The sequence below is a fragment of the Nansenia antarctica genome (genome assembly GCF_963989245.1).
Source record: "Nansenia antarctica genome assembly, chromosome: 7".
Lineage (NCBI taxonomy): Eukaryota > Metazoa > Chordata > Actinopteri > Argentiniformes > Microstomatidae > Nansenia > Nansenia antarctica.
The window spans coordinates 6,281,422-6,302,454 of record NC_137677.1 but is presented as its reverse complement, the minus strand read 5'-3'; the positions used below and the strand labels follow the sequence as shown (position 1 = coordinate 6,302,454).

Sequence of the window (21,033 nt, the reverse complement as noted above, 5' to 3'; positions counted from 1 at the left end):
ATACAGTTTGTTTAACCCACCTGAATGAACGAGAATCATGGACTAGGTTTTAACATGAACGTTACTTGTGGCTTGTTTATTGAGGAACCGATGTCGCTCCACCAGTGTTGCCAGATTGGGCTACTTTTGGTCACACTTGGACGGGTGGATTCGGCAGCTTTTAGACTGGTTGGGCTGGAAATGGTCAAATCCTGTCTGGCAACCCTGCGCTCCACTACAGCGCTTGGCTGGTGGGGTGAGATGGAGCCGGGAGGATGTTGAGTTACCGTTGTGTGAAGTGGATAAAATCACCAACATGACACAACGTGACTCAGATTACATTTTCTGGGGATTTATTTTTATTATTATTTTTGAATCCAGGTATGGCGAGTGCCATAGATTGCCATACCAAAACAAGGTCTATCGAGACACAGAGAGTGAGCCACGCACTTTTATTAATTAATGGATTAAAGAGCCGCACACAGACAGGCAAAGAGCCACACACAGACAGGCAAAGAGCCGCACACAGACGGGTTGGCCACCCCTGGACTAGATCCACTAGCTCCGCACTGCTACTGACATACGTTCTACTTAATCATCATGTCATCATGGCACATTTTCTTTATTATGCAGTGAGATACATACATGTGTGGTTTTATTCACATCGTGACACATACAACGGTTGGGATCCTAGATCATATTTGATTGTGGATGCGAAATCGACATGTCGAATGTCCAAAATCGAATGTCCTCCTGATCATAGAAAGATTTACTACTAGAATCAGTACACATATCTTACCGCTAGACATCAGTTCTGTAATTCAGTATTTTATTTTGTTATTACACATTTCCTGAAATTAACGACTTACACGTTTGACAATCATATTTAAAATCATCAAGATAATGTTCCTCTTGAATAATGGCATTTGTAAAGAATAATGTGGGTTAGCTCTATGAATACATGTGAAATGTAATGTACATGCAGTCCCTAGTGAAACACATTTGATCCCTTTGCCTCTTCCCACCTCTTCTCTCTTGGTTTCCCAGACAAGTGTCTAACCTACACACACCGGTACATGTGGCAACAATCTCCTGGACGGCCTTCTGCACTCTTCACACGCCTGACGTGGGACCCAGGAGGGCAGGTTGTGGGTGCTTTGGGGCAATTCTCAAAATTGCATGTGCAAATAGCAGTTATTTGTGGGCAGCATTGATCAGGAGGAGTGAAGGGCTCAGTCAAGAAGGAATCAGCAGGGCAAGGTGGAGCTGGGATCTCAGGGCAGTGGACATTACTGCAGTGAGCTTTCTCTGACAGACACGCACGTGCACACACACACACACACACACACACACACACACACACACACACACAGACCACATACACACACACACACACACACACACACACACACAGGGGAGAAAGATAATATGAGATAAGAATCCATAGCCATTTAGCCTCAAATCGCCTAAATCTCAGTAATTTGTCCTCTGCTGTTTTTGAAAAGTTGAAGATGCTCGATCAAATAGAGTTGGGATATCGCTATCACTACGGTTGTAATGTTGTTCAGTGAAACTCTAACTCTAACTCACCCCGCAGGTCTTCACACTGGTCTGGAGAGAGTCGTCGTATACGGATATCCTTCATTGAACACACACACTGGTCTCCCTGCAAATCACAGCCCCAACTCATATAGGGCTTGGGTACAGGCTCGGGTACAGGCTCGGGTTCACTCGGGTTCTCGTCCAACGGCTCATAATATCCGTACATCCGGACTATGAGGGGAGGAAGTTAATTGAATAAAGTTCAGCATTGAATCATACTACAAACCTCAGTCCAGTCCAGTTTCTTGAATGGAGACATGATGATTAATATATATTTCGTTTCTATTGCTTTTTATGTATAAAGCAATAGTAGTCAGGTTTGTTATATAATTTCGTGGGAATTTTTTGGGGATTTGTTAATCTATACATTTTTGGAAAGGGCATTGTATGAGGAATCACTGCATGTCCTGGCTCAGACAAGAAGATCATTAAATATGCCATTAGGCTAAAGATTTACCTGCCGCTGTTGCCATAACATCCAAAAATGTATAGATTAGCAAATCCCCCCAAAAAGCCAACAAAAGTTTAAATCATAACATCGAGACTTTCTAATGCAGAAGGTTGTCATGATCATACTGTGGTCCGTGGACTCAAGTATGGAAGTAATAGAAAAACTACAATTTCTTAAAGTATAAGTTACACATTTTTATGTGATGATATAAAAAATTAAAATAAAAGCTTTATAACTACAACCATTGGATTCCTTGACCCTGAAAATGTAGGTTTAGCAGTTAAAATCAATGTTCTAGCTTATTTAGAAGCCAAGATATTACAAAGCGTGTGTATTATGGCGGCCATTTTTTAAATGCCAAGATGGCCGCCTTTCAGACATCTGTGCAAATGGAAACATATATTTTCTGATTCCTCATACAATGCCCTTGATTAACAAATCCCCAAAAAATTCCCACGAAAGTTTAAATTGAAACATAGTGAAACTGACTATAGAAAAGAAATAGCCAAACCAGGGAGGTATTTCACATGTCTGTATATACAGCACTCACCTTCCACTTCTTTTTGGCATTCTTCTGGATCATCGTAACCGTGGTGGCTATTGTAGCAGGTCTGTACGTTGTAGCAGTCACACACACCCGTCCTGATGCTGCAGCCCCACTTCCAGGGACACAGGGGGTCTTCCCAGGCATCCATCGTCAGCCCTGGTAACTCTAGTAGACAGAGAACACAGACAGGATGAGTTTAGGGGAATACGATGAAGGGAGAGAGGAAAAAGAGGGCAAGAGAAATGCTTTATTCCAAGGTCTGCCTCTAAACGTTAACTTTGTTCAACATTTGTGAGCCATTTATCACCTGAAGCCTTGTATAAATCAATAACAATAGATCTGATGAACTTGCTCACTAATTCAAGGGTTACCAAATTATGTATCAATGTTTCTAAGCTAACTGTCATGAGGCGTTCAAATGAAATGTCAATGAAAAGAGACAATTTGCACACTCATTTTGATAAAGAAAAGAATCCAACCTATCAGAGCAAGCTGGATCCGCTAACATAATCAACCCCTTTCATAACTGTTACTCAAAACCCAAATTCCACTCACAATATGTCGGGGCAATACCTCAATGTCAGCTCATAAGCTAGCTGTTATCATCCCAATCCTCTTACCTTTGCACACGCCGGTGTGGGGGGGTAAGGAAGCTTGAAGATTTGATCCCAATCATGAGAAGGATGAGACACTTCATGTTGATGTTGTCTGTTGTGATGTGTGAAATAGTCTTGAATCTAATCGAAATGGTCTGATCACACCGATCGCTAATGACCAGACTGTGCCCTGGCAGAGTAGAAATGCAGCAGGTTTGTCACACACCCACACACACCCACCCACCCACACACACACACACACACACACACACACACACACACACACACACACACACACACACACACACACACGCACGCACACACACACACACACACACACACACACGCACACACACACACACACACACACACACACACACATACACATTCTTACGATGACTGATGGATAGATTGATGGATAGGATGGGGGGGCGCCCAGCCTTCGCAGCCTGTATCCAGTTCCTCGAGAGCAAGCCAAAAAGATGATAGCCTGTCCGGTGAGTTGTTGCTCAAGAATTCCATCGAAGAAGAACAAATAAAAGCAATACAAACAACACGTAAATGAGCTATAAATAAAAACTATATTTGTCTTTTCATGGTTGCAGCAATTTCCTTTCACTTGTTGGTACTGAACACGACGCAGAGTCAAAAAGACATTTTACAAACACCTTAAATCCAACAGTCACTTTGGATAGAGGCGTCTGCTAAATAAAATGAATAAATGAGTAGAAAATGCCACAGAAATCAAACATGCTACTTAACTCCAAGGGGGTTACCACACTCTCTATCAAACTGGTTTCAGTGGCATTTCCCCTTCCACAACCTGTATGGCACACACTGATGTTCTTGCTGCTCTAATGCACAACCTGGTGGATTTTTTTTGCCAAATCAGTTGTGCAATAGTAAATGTTGGTGAGTTGTTTCTATACAATTGACTTACATTAAGGTAATGAATAAAGGAGACAACTACAGTGTGTAGGTGGTAATCTACATCTTTCCTAGCAGGCAGACTGGTTCAATCTCCTTAGAAACAAAACATTACAGATTTAGCTATTCTCAATTCTAAATTAACTGCACTGTTAAAACACTAGTATTGTGAGACCTCACCTGTGTCCCTGTACTTGTCTCTGCTGCCCTTTGACCCAAAAAGGTCTTTATGTCCATTTTCCTTTTTTTCCCTGGCATATTTTTGTTACAGCTCACCTACTAAAAGTGAGACGATTGACAATATCAAAACATGCTTGCACACACATATAACTTACACACAAGTTAGTTTTACTGGCCCCAATTTGGTACAATTATTACTGAAATTATTGAGAAATAGAGACATTGTTGACATACGTAAACTAGCTGTTGTAATCTTTAATGTTCGGTGACGTTAGGTCCGTTTTTTCACTAAAATAACATTAGAACATGTTTGACAGAACATGACATGAACTTGTTCATTAATATATTACATTTGAACCAACAGTATTATGGCGTTTATACAGTTTGTTTAACCCACCTGAATGAACGAGAATCATGGACAAGGTTTTAACATGAACGTTACTCATGGCTTGTTTATTGAGGAACCGATGTCCCGCTCCACCAGTGTTGCCAGATTGGGCTACTTTTGGTCACTCTGGACGGGTGAATTTGGCAGCTTTTAGACTGGTTGGGCTGGAAATTATGGAGGACCAAGTCCGCCAAAATTAACAATAAAATATATAGACACATAAATGAATGTATGAACAAATACACATACAAATACACACAGTATACCGCAATACATTTCTATATGTATTTATTCTTTTCCACATTTATTCTTTCTTTTCCACATTCATTCTTTCTTTTCCACATTGTTTTCCACATTTATTCTTTTTTTTCCACATTCATTCTTTCTTTTCCACATTCATTCTTTCTTTTCCACATTCATTCTTTCATTCTTTCTTTTCCACATTCATTCTTTCTTTTCCACATTCATTCTTTCTTTTCCACTTTATCAGTAATGTATGCAAATATATGGGGGCGTATCTTGCATGTTGTCCACGCCCCTACGCATTTTCATTGGTTGATACCACGCGTGACGTATGAAAGCAGCGACACTGTTATTACCACAGACGGGTAGAGAGTCTATAGCCCCGTTCTCTCACAGCGTCTTTCTCCCTATAATTTCCATTGTTGATTGGTTGAAAACTTTATTAGAAGATTTGCAGAAGTAGGTACATGAAAGTACATATTACATACAAGGTCAACTAAAAGGATAAAAACCCAAGAAAGCCACTGGCTTATTTCAATTGGGGTCCTTGATTTTCAATTCATCGTTCCATGTAAGACAGACAGGAAAAGAAAAAAAAAACTAGTACTATCTACAAGATAATACAGACAAATAACTATTACTATCTACAAGATAAAAATACATCCATCATGGGAAGAGCAATACTAGATATACAATACAACAAAACATCAGGTATGTACAGCGGGTAGGACAGGTGGGGACATACACCACAGGTGGGGGCGGGGGACAAAACACAAAGTATGTACAGTGGGTAGTTCGGGTCTTTTAATCTGATTTTTGATTTAGAGGGTCCAGTTACGGATTGCAGCCTCCTGTAAATGTTTTTTGAGAGTGGTTTTGAAGGTGGGCAGTGTTTTGCACTCCTTTAAGATTATAGGAAGGGCGTTCCACATTTTTACTGCATAGTTTGCAAACGAGTTTAACCCCTTGTTTGTGGTGCAACGCGGTTGAACGTGGTTCGTGGAGCTTCCTCTGGTGTTGTATGTGTGGACGTTGTTCACTTTTTGGAAGTATGTTGACAGGTACTTGGGTGTCTTTGTGGTGTAGCGTATCTTGAAGACCAGGCCCAGTGCAAGCTGCTGCACTCTGTCAACTACTCGTAGCCAATCAAGGCTCAAAAAATGAGCAGCGGTTAGATGTGTCCTAGGGTTGAGGCCTAGCAGAAGCCTAACCAGTTTATTTTGGGCTGTCTGGAGTCTTGTTTTATGGGCCTTTGTGGTTCTATAGTACCATGATGTTACGGCATAGTCGAAGTGACATTGAATGAGAGCTCCTGATAGGGTCCTCAGTGTGTTTTTACTGACAAGTGAGGATATCCTGTACAAGAATCTAGTTCTATGGTTCACTTTTTTGATTACTTTTGCTGCCATTTTATCTCCGGAAAGATTTGCCTCTAAGATGGAGCCCAGGTATGTAATATCCTCTTTTCTTGTGATATTAATGTTACCCACTTTTATTTTAAAATTTTCAGCCTTTCTGAGTTTAGATGGGGATCCGTATAGGATGGTTTCAGTTTTACCTAGGTGTATTGATAGTTTATTGTCAGCTAGCCAGATGCAGATTCTACTCAGTTCAGTGCTTAGCGCTTTTTCCACCTGCAATATGTCCCTGTCAGAGACCAGCAGAGCCGAGTCATCCGCGAACAGGAACAAATTGCAATCACATGCTGATGACATGTCATTCACATATATTAGGAACAGTAAAGGTCCCAATATGCTTCCTTGTGGAACGCCGCAGGTCACTGGGAGGGGGGGGGACAGTGTTCCGTTCACACTAACCACCTGTTCCCTCCCCTCTAAGTAGGATTGCATCCAGCCCACCGATGTTCTATCGAACCCAATTGCTTTCAGTTTATCTAACAATATGTGGTGATCTACTGTGTCGAAGGCCTTCTGGAGGTCCAGCATGACCATGCCGCAGTACTTGCCCGAGTCCACCTCATGGTTGATGTGGTCGTTCAAATAGAGAAGGCATGTGTCAGTGGAATGGGATGTTCTGAATCCTGATTGAAATTCATACATCAGATTTTTTTCGGTAAGGTACCTATCAACCTGTTCATAAACTATTTTTTCCATAAGTTTCGAGATGGAATTAAGAATAGAAACAGGTCGGTAGTTGCCTGGGTCTAATTTGCTTCCTTTTTTATACAGTGGGGTTACCCTTGCTATTTTAAAGTCAAGGGGGACGTGTCCCTGTTTGATGGAGAGGTTTATTATGTGGGTGATGATTGGGGTAATGGAGGCAGCTGAGTCTTTTAGAAATCTGGCTGGAATATTGTCATGGCCCGTGGCCTTTTCTGAGTGTAGAGCGCCCAGCTTTTTAAACACCTCATCGTTTGACACCATGGAGAGTTTAAAATCATCTTTGCGTACACCCAGTTTATTGTAGAACGCACGGATGTGCTCTACACCATAACGCCCTGAGTGGGGTGGTAGATTGTTAACTAATTTAGTGGCTATGGTTGTAAAGAAAGTGTTTAAGCACTTAGCCACATCCAGCTTGTCTGTAAGGAGAGAATCTCCAGATTTTATGCTGATGTTTGTAGACCTGGTTTTGAGTTTTTGACTGCAACCTAGTTGGCTATTAAGTAGCTTCCACAGGTCACGTGGTTTGTTTAAGTTTTCTTCGATTTTGTTATCGAGGTATTCTTTCTTAGCAGATTTGGTCATGGTAATTACCTGATTGCATAGTTTGTTGCATTGTTTTTTAATTTTCTCAAAGTGGGTTTTGTGATCTTCGTTTAAGTGTTTCACTAATTTTGATTTGCATTTTTGAACTTCAGAGCATTTTAGGTCTCTGACTTTCATAGCATTTAGAATGTCCGAATTCATCCATGGTTCCGATCGGGCTTTAACCCTGGTGGTTCCCATGGGGGCTATACTGTCAATAATATTTAGGAATTTGGTTTTGAAACCTAGCCATGCCTCTTCAACCTGTGTGCATTTTAGTTCATCTAACCAGTCTTGTTTCTCCAGTTTATGGTTTAAGGCCTCACTAGAATAGGATTTAAGGGATCTAGTGGTTACAGTTTTATGACCGCCAGCCTTGGGTTTATGTTTTTTACGAGTGCAAAAGATCATGTAATGATCACTTAGCCCACATACAATAACCCCACTCTTGGAGATTTTGGACTCATCCGATGTTAGAATGAGATCTATGGTGGTTTGAGTAGAAATACACACCCTAGTGGGTTTGGTAATTTGTTGACGGAGACCGTGCAATTCAGAAAACCTAGTGAAGGATTTGAAAACGGATGCTTCATTTCGTTGCCGGGGGTGGGAGGCCTCTGTGTTCACTTGATAGCTGGTGGAAGTTAGGTGGTTTCGTTAGAGAGTCTCCGGGTGGAGAAGGGGCGGGGGGGGGTCGTCGTCGGGTGGGGGAGGGAGGGGGGAGGGGGGGGGTCGTTGCCGGGGGTGGGAGGCCTCTGTGTTCCCTTGATAGCTGGTGGAAGTTAGGTGGGGGGGTAATGTTATTAGCATAGCTACCCATTGTTTTGTTAGCCTCGTCTGAATCCAGGAAGTCCGCTGCAGATGCCGGTTGGACTGGTTTGACCGGTTTGTCGACAATGCCGTCAATGGCTTCGCTAGTACCATTTGCCTGGGAACGGCAAAAAAGTGTAGCCTGCCTGGTTGAGACTGGTCCGGGATTCAGCTGAATGTCTCCCGAGAGAAGTAGATAGAGCCAGATCATGGTCCTTCGGTCCATTCTACCTGCCGGGGGCTTGTTCTTCCGCGTCATGTCAGCAGTCAATGTTGTGTGAATTGCTGCCGTTCCGAAGTTTATATACTTCATTGTGGTGTGGAGATAAAAGTCGCTATGGGTCTCATTTTTTCCAATAAAGTTTGTCTCCTTCTCCATAAGATGTAAGTTCTGTGGTGATTTAATGTATAAATCCGTAATCCATAGAAGGAACAGGAGAAAGTGTGGAATAATCCTTGTTGTTGCATTGTTGCAGCAGGAGGCGCGTTGAGAGACAGGACCGCTCATGTCTGTGATCGCGTAGTTTCTCGTCGGGAATAAGCTTCTTCCCGTTTTAAAATGTAAAAAACTATTACTACACCAAATAAAAACTCGTAGTTACTATAAAGGGGTGCTAAAAGTTCTAAAATCCACTAAAAACTATTAATTACTAACAAACATTGTACAGAGACAATAGGCATGCTGCCATCTTGGATTTGGGGCGTCACCACCATGGAATCCCAAACTATGTCTATGACATCCCAAGCTATTCCCGTGTTGTCCCCTTTCACACATGTCGGCAATGGTCTATACTAGTCCATCAGCACTGTATGGGAGAACTTGGTGATAACCACAATACCAGTTGACTCAATAACGCTCCGTGCACACCAGGGGCGGCGCTAGGGGGTGGCTACTGGGGCTCAAGCCCCGGATGTTTTCTGAAAAGCCCCGAATGTTTTACTTAAAAACCATTTTGAAAAAAAAAAAAATCTTGAGTAACGTGCAGTACCGGAGTCCAACAGAGAGGCAGCAGCTGCGCGACATTAGCCTGCGTACTGCGTAGCCTGCCCTGCCCTGAAGAAGAAGTGATCTCAATCAGTGCCTGACTTGCAAAATTGTAAGGATGGATATCCCAAAGTTGTTTTCAACAAAACAAGCGCCAAGAACTGTTGCAGCAGCAGTATCAGCAGCAAGAATGACATCACCAGCAGTGATGACATAGATGATGTTTCAGGTTTGTGAATCTTATTAGAAAGGTGACTGACTCACTGACACTACTTTTCCGGTTTGCTGATGCTAGCTGGCTATCATAACATAACGTTATGTTATAATGAAAATGAAACATAGCAAGGTACTGTTACGGTACATGGTAAGAAATCAAACAAAGGATAATACTTCAAATAAAGTGAATAACAGGCTGATAGTCTTTGATATCTGCACTCTGGTTGACTGAGTAACACGTGAAAAAGAATGATGTAACGTTAATGTTACAGCTAGTAAACATGGAGTAACCACATTAAGTATGCCCTTATGGTAGTATGTATGTATACAGAACATGACTCAAATCTATCCTAAGATGTAACGCTAACTAACTAAGTTTGTTTAATGTCCCAGGGGGGATTTGATTTCACAGTACTATACACAGGCCAACAATACATGTAATATATCGTCATATAACACAGGACAAGACTCTAAATACAATATAAGTGGTGAGCACAGAGTCTGCCCTGATATACATACTGTAACATAACTAGCCTCAGCCCATCAATTATGTAATTCTATACAAATATAAATGATGGTGACTGACTGACAGGGGGAGCTACGTGTGCTGACCTCCCTCTGTGCCCAGAACCACCACAATTAGTTTGCTTCATTAAAGGGTGTGAATGTATATGTGTTCTCCAGTGCCTTTTGTCCGCTTTAAGGTGGTGGTAAGTTGAAGGTTGAAGGCAAAATTTTCCGGCGCGCTCCGCGCGCACATTACATTCTCCCTCTGGGCTAAGCCCCGGATCTCCTACGATCCTAAATCCGCCCCTGGTGCACACCGCGGACCGTGACCCACCGTTCTGGCGCAACATGGTGGGATGGACTTGACGTACTTCAACGTGCGATGCAGATGCAAAGCTCTACTCGTGTTGCTAGCGAAGTTTCCCACAGAAGTGGGGGAAAAAACGTCAGATCAGATATATAAACAGGTTATTTTGATAAACTGGACACATTTTGTGAATATATGGTTACTTTCTCGCCTGAAAACATATTAAAAACTTCATAAAATGACATAACACTTGTAGAGCCAAATTACAGATTTTAGCCAATGGCGGCCAAAATTGAGGATTTAAAATCTGAGGCGAGAGCTGAGGGCTTCATCACGTCTCGCGCAGTATCAACCAATGAAAATGCGCAGGGGCGTGGACAACATGCTGCATACATTACTGATAAAGCATACATTACTGATAAAGCGAAAGACAATGTTGTTTTCACCTAGCTATTCACATAGAATAGTTTGTCTTTGTCATTGTCAGATGTGTATGCAAATATAGGGGCGTATCTTGGACGCACTCTACGCATTTTCATTGGTTGATACTGCGCGTGACGTGGTAAAGCACTCAGCCAAGATTACCTGAACATTTCATTACCATCTGGGTGGGCAAATTCTAGATGTGATTTTTTTATTCCTATACATCCCTAGAAAAGTCTGGGAAAATGCCTATTTTAAGTAGATAATGTATAATTTGTATATTTAAACTTAAAAATTCTGAAAACAATAAATGTACCCATCCATGGGGTTAGGGTTAGGGTTAGGGTTATGCATTATATATAATTTGTATTGTAATCTGTAAAATATACAGACTTTTCCAGAATAGAAATCTAATCAGTAAAAACTAATCTAAAACTAATCTAAGCAAGCCTTTAGAATATGGATAATAACACATACAATACATACAAATCTTACTTACTCCTCTTACTGTAGGCTATTGTCTTTATATAATGTGTGCATATAATGCACTTTGAATTGCCCTTGTCGTATGAAATGTGCTATACAAATAAACTTGCCTTGCCTAAACCCTTTTGGAAGGTTTTGTCCAGGTTTCACACATCTCTGTAGTTACATGTTCAGTGAGTCTAGTTGCTGGTGACCGCTAGGACCATAGGCAGATGCCTTGTTGGTAAGTAATTTGTTCAAAGCAAAAAAACAAACAAAGTGTGTGTTTACCCCCTCAAATAAATTAACTTAGCCCCAGTCAGATCCATATTTAGAGGTAAGTTACCTCAGGTAACTTTAGCTAGCAAGCTAGTTTAGAGTTAGTGGTAATGTTTATCTAGCTAGTTACTAAGCGTCCTTATTACATTTATTTTGAACTTATATTCTCAATTGACTTTCACATTGATCTAATTACAGTTTTTCCCAATTGCTAATACACAAAAGCCAATTCTCTAAACCAAATGACCAGTTCTCTAAACACATTTAATAAAACTAGCTCCCATTTGCCAAAACCATAAACACATTTCACATGAAGACACAATTCACAAAACACAATCCTCCTTTTCTCATAAGTCTAAACACATTTTGTCTTGCTAAAACACAAGTTGCAAAAAACTCTGCTCAAATTCTCAAATTAAAGCTCATGTGATGCAAAATGCTTGCCACAGTCAGCAAAATTTGAACACAATGAACACACCTAGCTTCATTCATTAAACATAATGACTCAACATTTAAGACACTTGTTTAAAAAAAAACATCACACCCTGAACATTGTTTTCAGTGAGTATTGTTGTGTGTAATGGATCCTCTGTAGTGTTTGCATTGAGTTGTGATACAGTACAGTAGTGTACATGTTACGGTACATGTGGGAATACAGTACATGTGGGGAAACTAGGGTTAGGGTTAGGTGCTAGGGTGCTAGGGTTAGGATTAGGGGTAGGGTTAGGGTTAGACATGCCAGCATGTACCAAGTCACCCTAGCACCTAACCCTAACCCTAGTTTTCCCACATGTACCATATTCCCACATGTACCGTAACATACATACTGTATTTTCTGTAGATTTACATATTGTTCATATGAAACACACACACATCTATGAATGCCCAATACTCTACAGTGATATATTCTGAGAACAGATACTGTAAGGTTTCTAAAAATGTGCTTTGGCAGTTGTGAAAAAAAAGAACATTCTCACACACTGAACATTGTGTTTTCAGTTGTTTTGTTGTAGTCTGTAATGATGCATATAGTGTTTACATTTTTGCAGGCTTTGAGCAGCTGTTTTGGTGTGAAAGTTTGAGTTTTGAAGAGAGAAGGTGTGGTTTTGCTTATGTAGCTTTAGAAAAGTGTGTTGTGTTTAGAGTTTTGGGAAAATGGAGGGAAGTTTTGTGAAATGTGTTTTAGCAATTGAGAAAAACTGTATAATCAAAGCTGTAAAGAAAATACAGGTGATGAACAAGAATAGAAATGAAAGAACCAAACTAAGATTGTTTTCGCCAATAGCTATGAAATACATCTCTTAAAAATGTCTGCAAATGCTGAATCACAAAACACGGACGGAATGTACACTGTTTTCACTGTCACTGTCGAAATACAGTATTATGTCTGAAAAATCTCAAATAATCTGAAATAACACTGGCTACAATTGTATGTGCATGGGTATGCCTGTCTACACAACCCATGAAGCACAGAATGTGACAGTGTGTGTACCTCAAATGTACTTTTTGAAGTTGCTGCATACTTTCTGTACAGAGCAAGAACATTAAGAAATGGTCACATCTAATGTCTTCCCAGGCAATGCATCTAGTCTATTTCATTTCATTGTATATATTCTGCTAATATTTTCTAGACATGTCAATATGATTACTGCAAATAGTGAAAATACCACCGCTCATCCATTATCAGACTTTTCTGAGGTGCTGGAACTGAAGCGTGTCAATAGAGTGCAAAATAACAGTCACTCAAACACTGTGCAAAAAAACTGTTTATTGTGAGCTTTCTGTCATATATGATAGGAATATGATTACTGCAACAATGCACCAAATCATTTTGTTTTGAACGTGTTCTTCACCGTTTTGAACACAGTATGTTAACAATGAAAACATGTCAACTTTGTCGCTTTTACCACGTCACGCGCGGTATCAACCAATGAAAATGCGTGGGGCGAGGACAACATGCAAGACACGCCCCTATATTTGCATACATTACTGATAATCGGGGAAAGAATGAAAGCTTGAATGTGGAAAAGAAAGAATGAATGTGGAAAACAATGTGGAAAACAATGTGGAAAAGAAAGAATGAATGTGGAAAACAATGTGGAAAAGAAAGAATGAATGTGGAAAAGAAAGAATAAATGTGGAAAAGAATAAATACATATAGAAATGTATTGCGGTATACTGTGTGTATTTGTATGTGTATTTGTTCATACATTCATTTATGTGTCTATGTATTTATTGTTAATTTTGTCAGACTTGGTCCTCCATAATAACAACAACACTGCACGTGAAACGCTCAGGTGTGAATCTGTGAAGATGTTTCAGTAGCTAGCAACATTCATGGTGTGGATAAATATGGGCAGAGATCTGTGCCACTAGAATCTGAATCTGAATTACTGACTTTGAATTTGAATTGCTCAATTTGAATTAAAAAAAATACTTTGAATCACATAATTTGAATTTGTATTCAATTCAGTTATTCAAGTTAAACAATACAAATTCAAATTATGTGATTCAAAGTCTTTTTTTTTAATTCAAATTGAGCAATTCAAATTCAAAGTCAGTAATTCAAATTCAAAGTCAGTAATTCAAATTCAAAGTCAGTAATTCAGATTCAGATTCTAGTGGCACAGATCTCTGCCCATAGACATCGCTCAATTTGCCAATCGCCTATGGGTTTACCTTTGCTCTGGAATGACTGGTTCTGTCCCCACTCACTCAGTGAATGAAACTTGAGGTCACCATAACGACACCAATTCCCACTGTTCATTGCGCGCGGGTTCACCTCACGGTCTACGGTCATCACCACCGCAAGGTTCATGGGGACTGTAGTTTTTTCTCCCACGGACGTATCCTCCCATTTTCCATAGGTTTCGCGAGGTTTGCATGGGCGGGTAGTGAGCACTTCTCTGCAGGAAGAATCGACTAATTCTGGCATGAAATTCGTGTACAGGTAATTTGAGAATTGTAGGGAAATAACATAGGCCATCTAGTGATAGAGGCTTTGCCGCGGAGTCATGTAAAAGCAATGTTTGGATTTGTGTACCTTGTGTTGTTGATTAAGGCAAGAATTATTGATAAACCTATTACGATCAAACAGTGCTTGTGGCGCGTATTGTCTTGTGTCTCAACGCGCAGGGAATGATACAATGATACATCTTTGATCTTAACTGTTTGATGATTCAATACAGCAGGCCGATCAAACCTTACGTCACAGTTATTACAGTTGTTACAATCATCGCGACGGAATCAAATAGGCTGCTGTAATAATAATAATAATTAATTATTGCTGTACATGTTTGTCTGATACAGCGGTGGTGGCTGACGTAGTGTAATCTTGAAGTTCAATAACCAAGCCAGAACATTATTGCTATGAAGTAGTACAGTCTGACTCTCTCTCTCTCTATATACATTGTTGGGTGATCCTGATTATTGCCAGTAAGTCTATGGTTTCAATATTCAGTTATTATACATAATGAAATGTAATAGTTGGCTGTAAAACCGCATATAAATGTGTATATAATGTGTATTACAGCCAGTGACCTCCATGGCTGGATGTGTAATGCATTACAAGGAAATAACCAGGAAGTTATTCAGTTATGCTAAGCCATTGGCTGCTCGGGTTGTCAGTCTCAGTGTACAGCATAGTGTCGTTCTCTCTTTCTAAAAATGGCTGTCTCTCTCTGTCTCTCTCCCTCTCTCTCTCTCTCCCTCTCTCTCTCTCTCTCTCTCTCTCTCTCTCTCTCTCTCTCTCTCTCTCTCTCTCTCTCTCTCTCTCTCTCTCTCTCTCTCTCTCTCTCTCTCTCTCTCTCTCTTCCCCCCCCCCCCCTATTTCTCTCTCTCTTATAACAAATGAGCATTTTTCCTCTTCTTTTAAATCCCTCAGCAGTATTTGAATTTCTGGAGGTATGTCCAAGAAGAGGGGCAGGTATGTGGAAGCATGTACCCTTGTATGTATGATTCTGTCATCATCGCATGTGCACGTACACACACACATTTGATATGTACCTCAGTGCAGTTGTATTCGTGCTCTTGGTATGTGAATGACAGCAGCCTGAAATTGGGTTCAAGTTCCATGCGGCCACTCCTCCCCCCTGTTGGCATTATACGTTTCGTGGTCTGGTGGTGGAACCAAGTGTATCACATTTCAGTGTTATCAATTCCTCAACCGATCACAGGATTCTCTGGGTGTAATTGGATGTAGGCCTCCAGTAAGCCTGTATAGATTGTATAGATAGTACAGAAAGACTCTCTCTCTTCATTGTAAAACATTGCTGATGTGCGACGGCGTTAACCTGTTTTTATTGTGACATCACTTTCCCCAGGAAGCGGAGTAGTGGGGAGCTAAGTGACACGGTGACCCCTGACCCCAACTGTATCCTGGGCGTCCGGATCCAGCACAACTGGAGGGAGAAGGGCAACCAGAGCAAATGGAAGGGCACCGTCCTGGACCGTCTCAGCGTCAACCCCTCGCTCTTCATGGTCAAGTACGACGGCTTCGACTGCGTCTACGGCATCGAGCTGTTCAAGGACGAGAGGGTGTCCAACCTACAGGTCCTCACGGAGAAAGTCGGTGAGTGTTGTGTTGTTGTGACTTTGGTTCCTTTCTTGTTTACAAGAAAGTCACTTTGGACTGATAAGATACAGGAGTTCACTGTAACATAATTTACACCGTAGGACGGAGCCGGGGCTGTACTGTACTGTACTGTACTGTACTGTACTGTACTGTACTGGGCTGTACTGTGGGGCGGCTGTGGCGCAGGAGGTAGAGCCGCCGTCTAATGACCGCAAGGTTGGCAGATCGGCAGTTCGAGCCCTGGCTGGCCACATGTCGAAGTGTCCTTGGGCAAGACACTGAACCCCAAATTGCTCCCAGTGAGCGGGCCGGCGCCTTGCATGGTAGCTTGCCGCCATTGGTGTGTGAATGTGTGTGTGAATGGGTGAATGAGAGGCCGTTGTAAAGCGCTTTGGATAAAAGGCGCTATATAAGTGCAGTCCATACTGTACTGTACTGTACTGTACTGGGCTGGTTACGTATCCACCGTATTTGCCGAAACAGCGCTCGGGTGGGAAATGAAAATGGAAATATTCAAGCCTGCACAGTATGGATCGGGTCGTCCCTGACTGTAGCGTGTGATAAGGCCTCTCTCGTGTCTCTGCCTTAAATTCATCCCCCCTTACCGCCTGTGTCTGTCTCCCCCTTACCGCCTGTGTCTGTCTCCCCCTTACCGCCTGTGTCTGTCTCCCCCTTACCGCCTGTGTCTGTCTCCGCAGTCAACAACAAGATCAAGGTTCCGCACGGGGCAGAGGAGCTGGTGGGCAAAGCGGTGGAGCACCTTTTTGAGAAAGAGGACGGCGAGAAGAACGAGTGGAGAGGCATGGTCCTCTCCAGGGCTCCTATAATGACTAACTGGTATTACATCACCTATGAGAAGGACCCAGTGCTGTACATGTACCAGCTGTGGGACGACTACGCTGACGGGGACCTGAGGATCTTGCCTGAAGCAGGTACAGTACAGCGATCGTCACCTGAGTCATTCTCAGTGAGGGCACTGATCGAGCCTGGCTGCCGCTAGATTTGCATTGTGTGATCTAGTTCCAGGATGTGGCTGAATCTGTGTCTAGGAAACGTCCACTGGAGCGTAGCGTCTCAAATAGAACCTGTTTCTATTTGAGACGTGGGGGGAAAACAGGTGCTTGCAGTCACACGGGAGTGATGTGGGTGAAATTATAGATAGAATGGGAGCGTTAACACATTTGTGACAGCAGCCAGTGGAACTGGGAACACGTTTTTAATGTTCAGCCAATTTAATGTTCAGACTTTTATTCTGAAGAATGTAAATACATTTCACGTGCGTTGTTGAAGGTCAAGGACACACTCGCTCGTCAACTAACACAGCTTGTTTTGTGAGCGTGCTAACAATGTAAAGTACTGTTATAGTTAACAAGGTAGTCGTGGGGATTACTCACGGAATCCATTGCATTGCAATGTTTTGGCTCGAGTAGCGAGTGTGTCATTGATTTTCAACAAAAATGTAAACTTAATTACATTCTCCGTGTCGTCGGCGCAGAGTGTCATTGTTAGTGTTGACCGTAGTGTATTGAGCCTTATATAACACTGTTATAACAACAAAACACCTCTTAACAAATACAATGTTTTGAGGACTGGTACTTAATCCTCTGTTGTTATTTTGATAAATGCTGAATGTTTCCATATATGAATAGAATATACAAGTGTGTTGATAGAAGATAAATCATGCGGCTAATGTGGCTACTGAAGTTATTCATCCTCTCCATCCATCCTCTCTTCCGTCTCTCCAGAAAACAAGCACTTGCTCCCAGCCGACCGGAAGCCGGGCGAGGAGACAGAGAGCCTAGTGGGGAAGCAGGTTGAGTATGTTACTGACAAAGGTGTCAAGAGAACAGGCCTGGTGATCTACCAAGTCCCCGCCAAGCCGTCTGTCTACTACATCAAATACGATGATGACTTTCACATCCACGTCTACGACCTGGTCAAGACCACCTAGAAGGACCCCCTTTTTAAAACTCACTCCATCGCTTTACTCCGACGTTTTTACTTCTCGTTTCTCTCTCTCTCTCTCTCTCTCTCTGTCTCTCTGTCTCTCTGTCTCTCTGTCAAGACCCTGGAGGGTTCAACAGATATGCTTTACCATTCAGAAAGTGCAATCTCTTTGTCCTTGTATGTGTGGTCTGCACAGCACCGCAGAACTGGAGCAATGCTATGCTAGGCCACTAAGGAGGAGGGTGGCGGGAAACGACTGTACATGTGACAAGGACCTCTCGAACCCTCTTCACTTCTTTGCGGTGGTTCTTCTACCATTGTACAGATGGGCCGGTCCCCCCCTCCCACCTGAAATATTTGGGCTTTTACCTGGTTTCAATTGACACTTTTGGTGCCTGGATGTTGCTCTGATTCAGCACTAATTAGCGCCCCACCTGAACAATAGCAAAGGGGAAACACTTCTTTGGTACCCGATTTGGTTCTTGTGCTGCAAGGTGGAGTCACATCTAGGACAGTTCAGGAGTGCACAACTATAGACATGTAATGTTATTGTTTACAAGGTTGGGGGTCAGTTCCGTTTCAGTTCAGTCAACACAGGAGATTTTTCAATCTAAAGATTGAAAATCGTTTATTTTCAATGATCAGTTTGTACTTTTTGAATTGGATATTGTTATTCGCGTCCTCATTTGACTGATCAGAAATGGTACTGGCCCAAACACTTGTTGTTTGTATCCCACATACTGAAACTCACTTAGCTTTTATTAAAAGCAGGCTGAATGATACATTTATAACGTAGCTGCCCTTAATAGCCATTTGTATTTGGTCTTTGAATGACAGAATAGCATGATGTACAGTATAGATGAATAATTCATAGAGTAGTTCAAACTGTTTAGGTCCTTCAGTGAAATGTTCCAAAGCTTTCAAAGTGAAATGCAGTCATCTACGATGGTGCCCCTGAAATCATCGACATCAAACATCTGTATTTGTTTACAGTATATGCAGCTGTGTTTATTTATTAATGTGTAACATTCATTGACAATCATTCCTTAATGAAGCCACAGACAGCACTCTAATAGGACTCGTGTGTCTCTGGCATAAGAATAAGTACATCACCCACAGTATTGATTGAATCACAGGCCTAAGCAGGCGTACTGACGGCCCCATCTCTGTTGTGAACAATGCAGTATCCTCATCTGAAAATTGACAACTGCTTAAAACTATTATAGTGAGAAGCTTTACAGAGGAGAGCACTCCTTCAAAAACAAGTCTAATGAACACCAAGCACGCTCAGCATTCCACCACCATCAGGCTGTTAGGGATTACTACAGTGAAGTGAGTAGAACAGAGGCCTGGAGCCAGATACAACTGTGTTCCTATCCACGGCTTCATTCCAGAACCAAGTGAAATGGAGCAAACAGCATGTCCGGTCCCAGGCTAGTAGAACTAGAGGCAGAGGCTATAAATTCATATCTGGAGTCAAAATACAAACAAGAGCCCCTGAGCATCATAAAAGTGCCTTCAGGCTTATAATGTTGCCATACTTGATGCTAACCTTTCACAATTCCTTGTAGTTTGGCCACTATTGGGTCAGTATTAAGAAAAATGTGTCAATTCATGCGTTTTAAAGAGTTCTTTCTAGGGATGTCCCGATCCGATACTGATATCGGATATCGCCGCGATGTTGGTCCTGAATGCTGGATCGCGGATCGCGCACCAGAAAAAAAAAGGCTCCGATCCGCGTGCGCGATCTGGCGTGTCACTCAAGTCATTTGAGTCACTTGAGTCAAGTGACGACAACAGTAGTAGCCAGTGGTCACGTTCGTGACCAGGGCTCGACAGTGCGACTGTTTTGGTCGCATTTGCGAGTGAATATATTTCTGTGCGACTTGGAAATACATTCAATCGCACCAGTGCTACTAAGAGACTGCTGAACTACTGTCATGCGCAGTCAAACTTATGTGTATAAGCGATGAGGGAATGAAAACAGTGAACAGAAACGCGTGTCGCAGAAATGCTTCACGCGAGTCCTATATGCGACTAAAATGCGCATAGTTCGTAGCGCTGTGTGCTTCCGGTTTCATTACTAACAGGTTAACCCTATATGTGCCTGACGTCTAACAACATTCAAATGACTCTAACTTCATATTTTTTCGGATTTTAATGTATGACACATAATTTGAAAGCTTATGATCCGTAGTTCCAATCCACAACACGTCGCATTTGTTGCTTTAATAAAGGCTGGCAGTCTTTAATTTAACTGTTGTTGGTGTGGACTATATACTGGGGAGGTATTTGTTATTATTCAGGGGTCAAAAAATGTATACAAATATCGGATCGGTATCGGTATCGCAGATACCCGAAGCCCAGGTATCGGTATCGGTATCGGTAGTGAAAAAGTGGGATCGGGACATCCCTAGTTCTTTGCTATTATCAGTTTATATTAGAGGATTTAAGGATTTGTGCAATGTTTTTGGAGTTAATGCAGTATAAGAATACTTTTCCCAATATAACACTCATGACCAGTGATTAGTCTCATTCATGGTTGATATTGTAGGGTGCACTTTAAATTACAAATATACAGTCAATGTATGCTGCTGGTGTGGTCTATTTTGCCTTTTTTCCCCCCAACATGCTTTTTTTGTGTAAGAGCGAGTGGTATATCGCAGCAAAGACATAGATGCTAAATCAAACGCATGGAGAAAAGAAAACAGTTGTAACACAGTTATAACACAGTTATAAAACAGTGATAACACATACGGTATTTAATCTGTAATTTTTTGTGTAGTGTATTGTAATGTACGCTGTTGTGATTACGTGCATTTTTTTGTAAATACTTCATTGGAATTTATGCTTTTAATTCAATCTGTGTTGTGTGACGCGACACAGCCAATGACAGACAT

At 41.7% G+C, this 21,033-nt stretch overlaps 1 protein-coding gene and 1 long non-coding RNA gene across 3 annotated transcripts; one reads left to right on the top strand and one right to left on the bottom strand.

The window, feature by feature from the left end:
* Nucleotides 1–414: 414 nt before the first annotated feature.
* LOC308161815 lies at nt 415–2,601 on the bottom strand. Of its 2 annotated transcripts, none has more exons than XR_013937565.1 (3): nt 2,583–2,601; nt 1,570–1,752; nt 415–1,287 (listed from the first exon to the last, which is right to left on the bottom strand). It is a non-coding gene; the product is annotated as an uncharacterized lncRNA (long non-coding RNA). The 2 variants fall into 2 exon arrangements; XR_013937566.1 differs by having other exon boundaries at nt 415–1,271.
* Nucleotides 2,602–14,501: 11,900 nt separating this feature from the next.
* LOC308161472 (spindlin-1-like) lies at nt 14,502–19,880 on the top strand. The gene is made up of 5 exons (XM_080535495.1): nt 14,502–14,563; nt 15,497–15,538; nt 15,936–16,183; nt 16,885–17,118; nt 17,932–19,880. Exons 2-5 carry the CDS (start codon nt 15,519–15,521, stop codon nt 18,135–18,137), a joined length of 708 nt encoding a protein of 235 aa, XP_080391621.1. The 5' UTR covers nt 14,502–14,563; nt 15,497–15,518; the 3' UTR covers nt 18,138–19,880.
* The last annotated feature ends 1,153 nt before the right edge of the window (nt 19,881–21,033 follow it).

What these genes read in the sequence shown, in the direction of transcription:
- LOC308161472 (XM_080535495.1), top strand. Translation starts at nt 15,519, where the DNA reads ATGTCCAAGAAGAGGGGCAG. An exon ending in ATGTCCAAGAAGAGGGGCAG is followed by an intron (nt 15,539 to 15,935) that starts GTATGTGGAAGC and finishes CACTTTCCCCAG; the next exon opens with GAAGCGGAGTAGTGGGGAGC. An exon ending in GAGGATCTTGCCTGAAGCAG is followed by an intron (nt 17,119 to 17,931) that starts GTACAGTACAGC and finishes CCGTCTCTCCAG; the next exon opens with AAAACAAGCACTTGCTCCCA.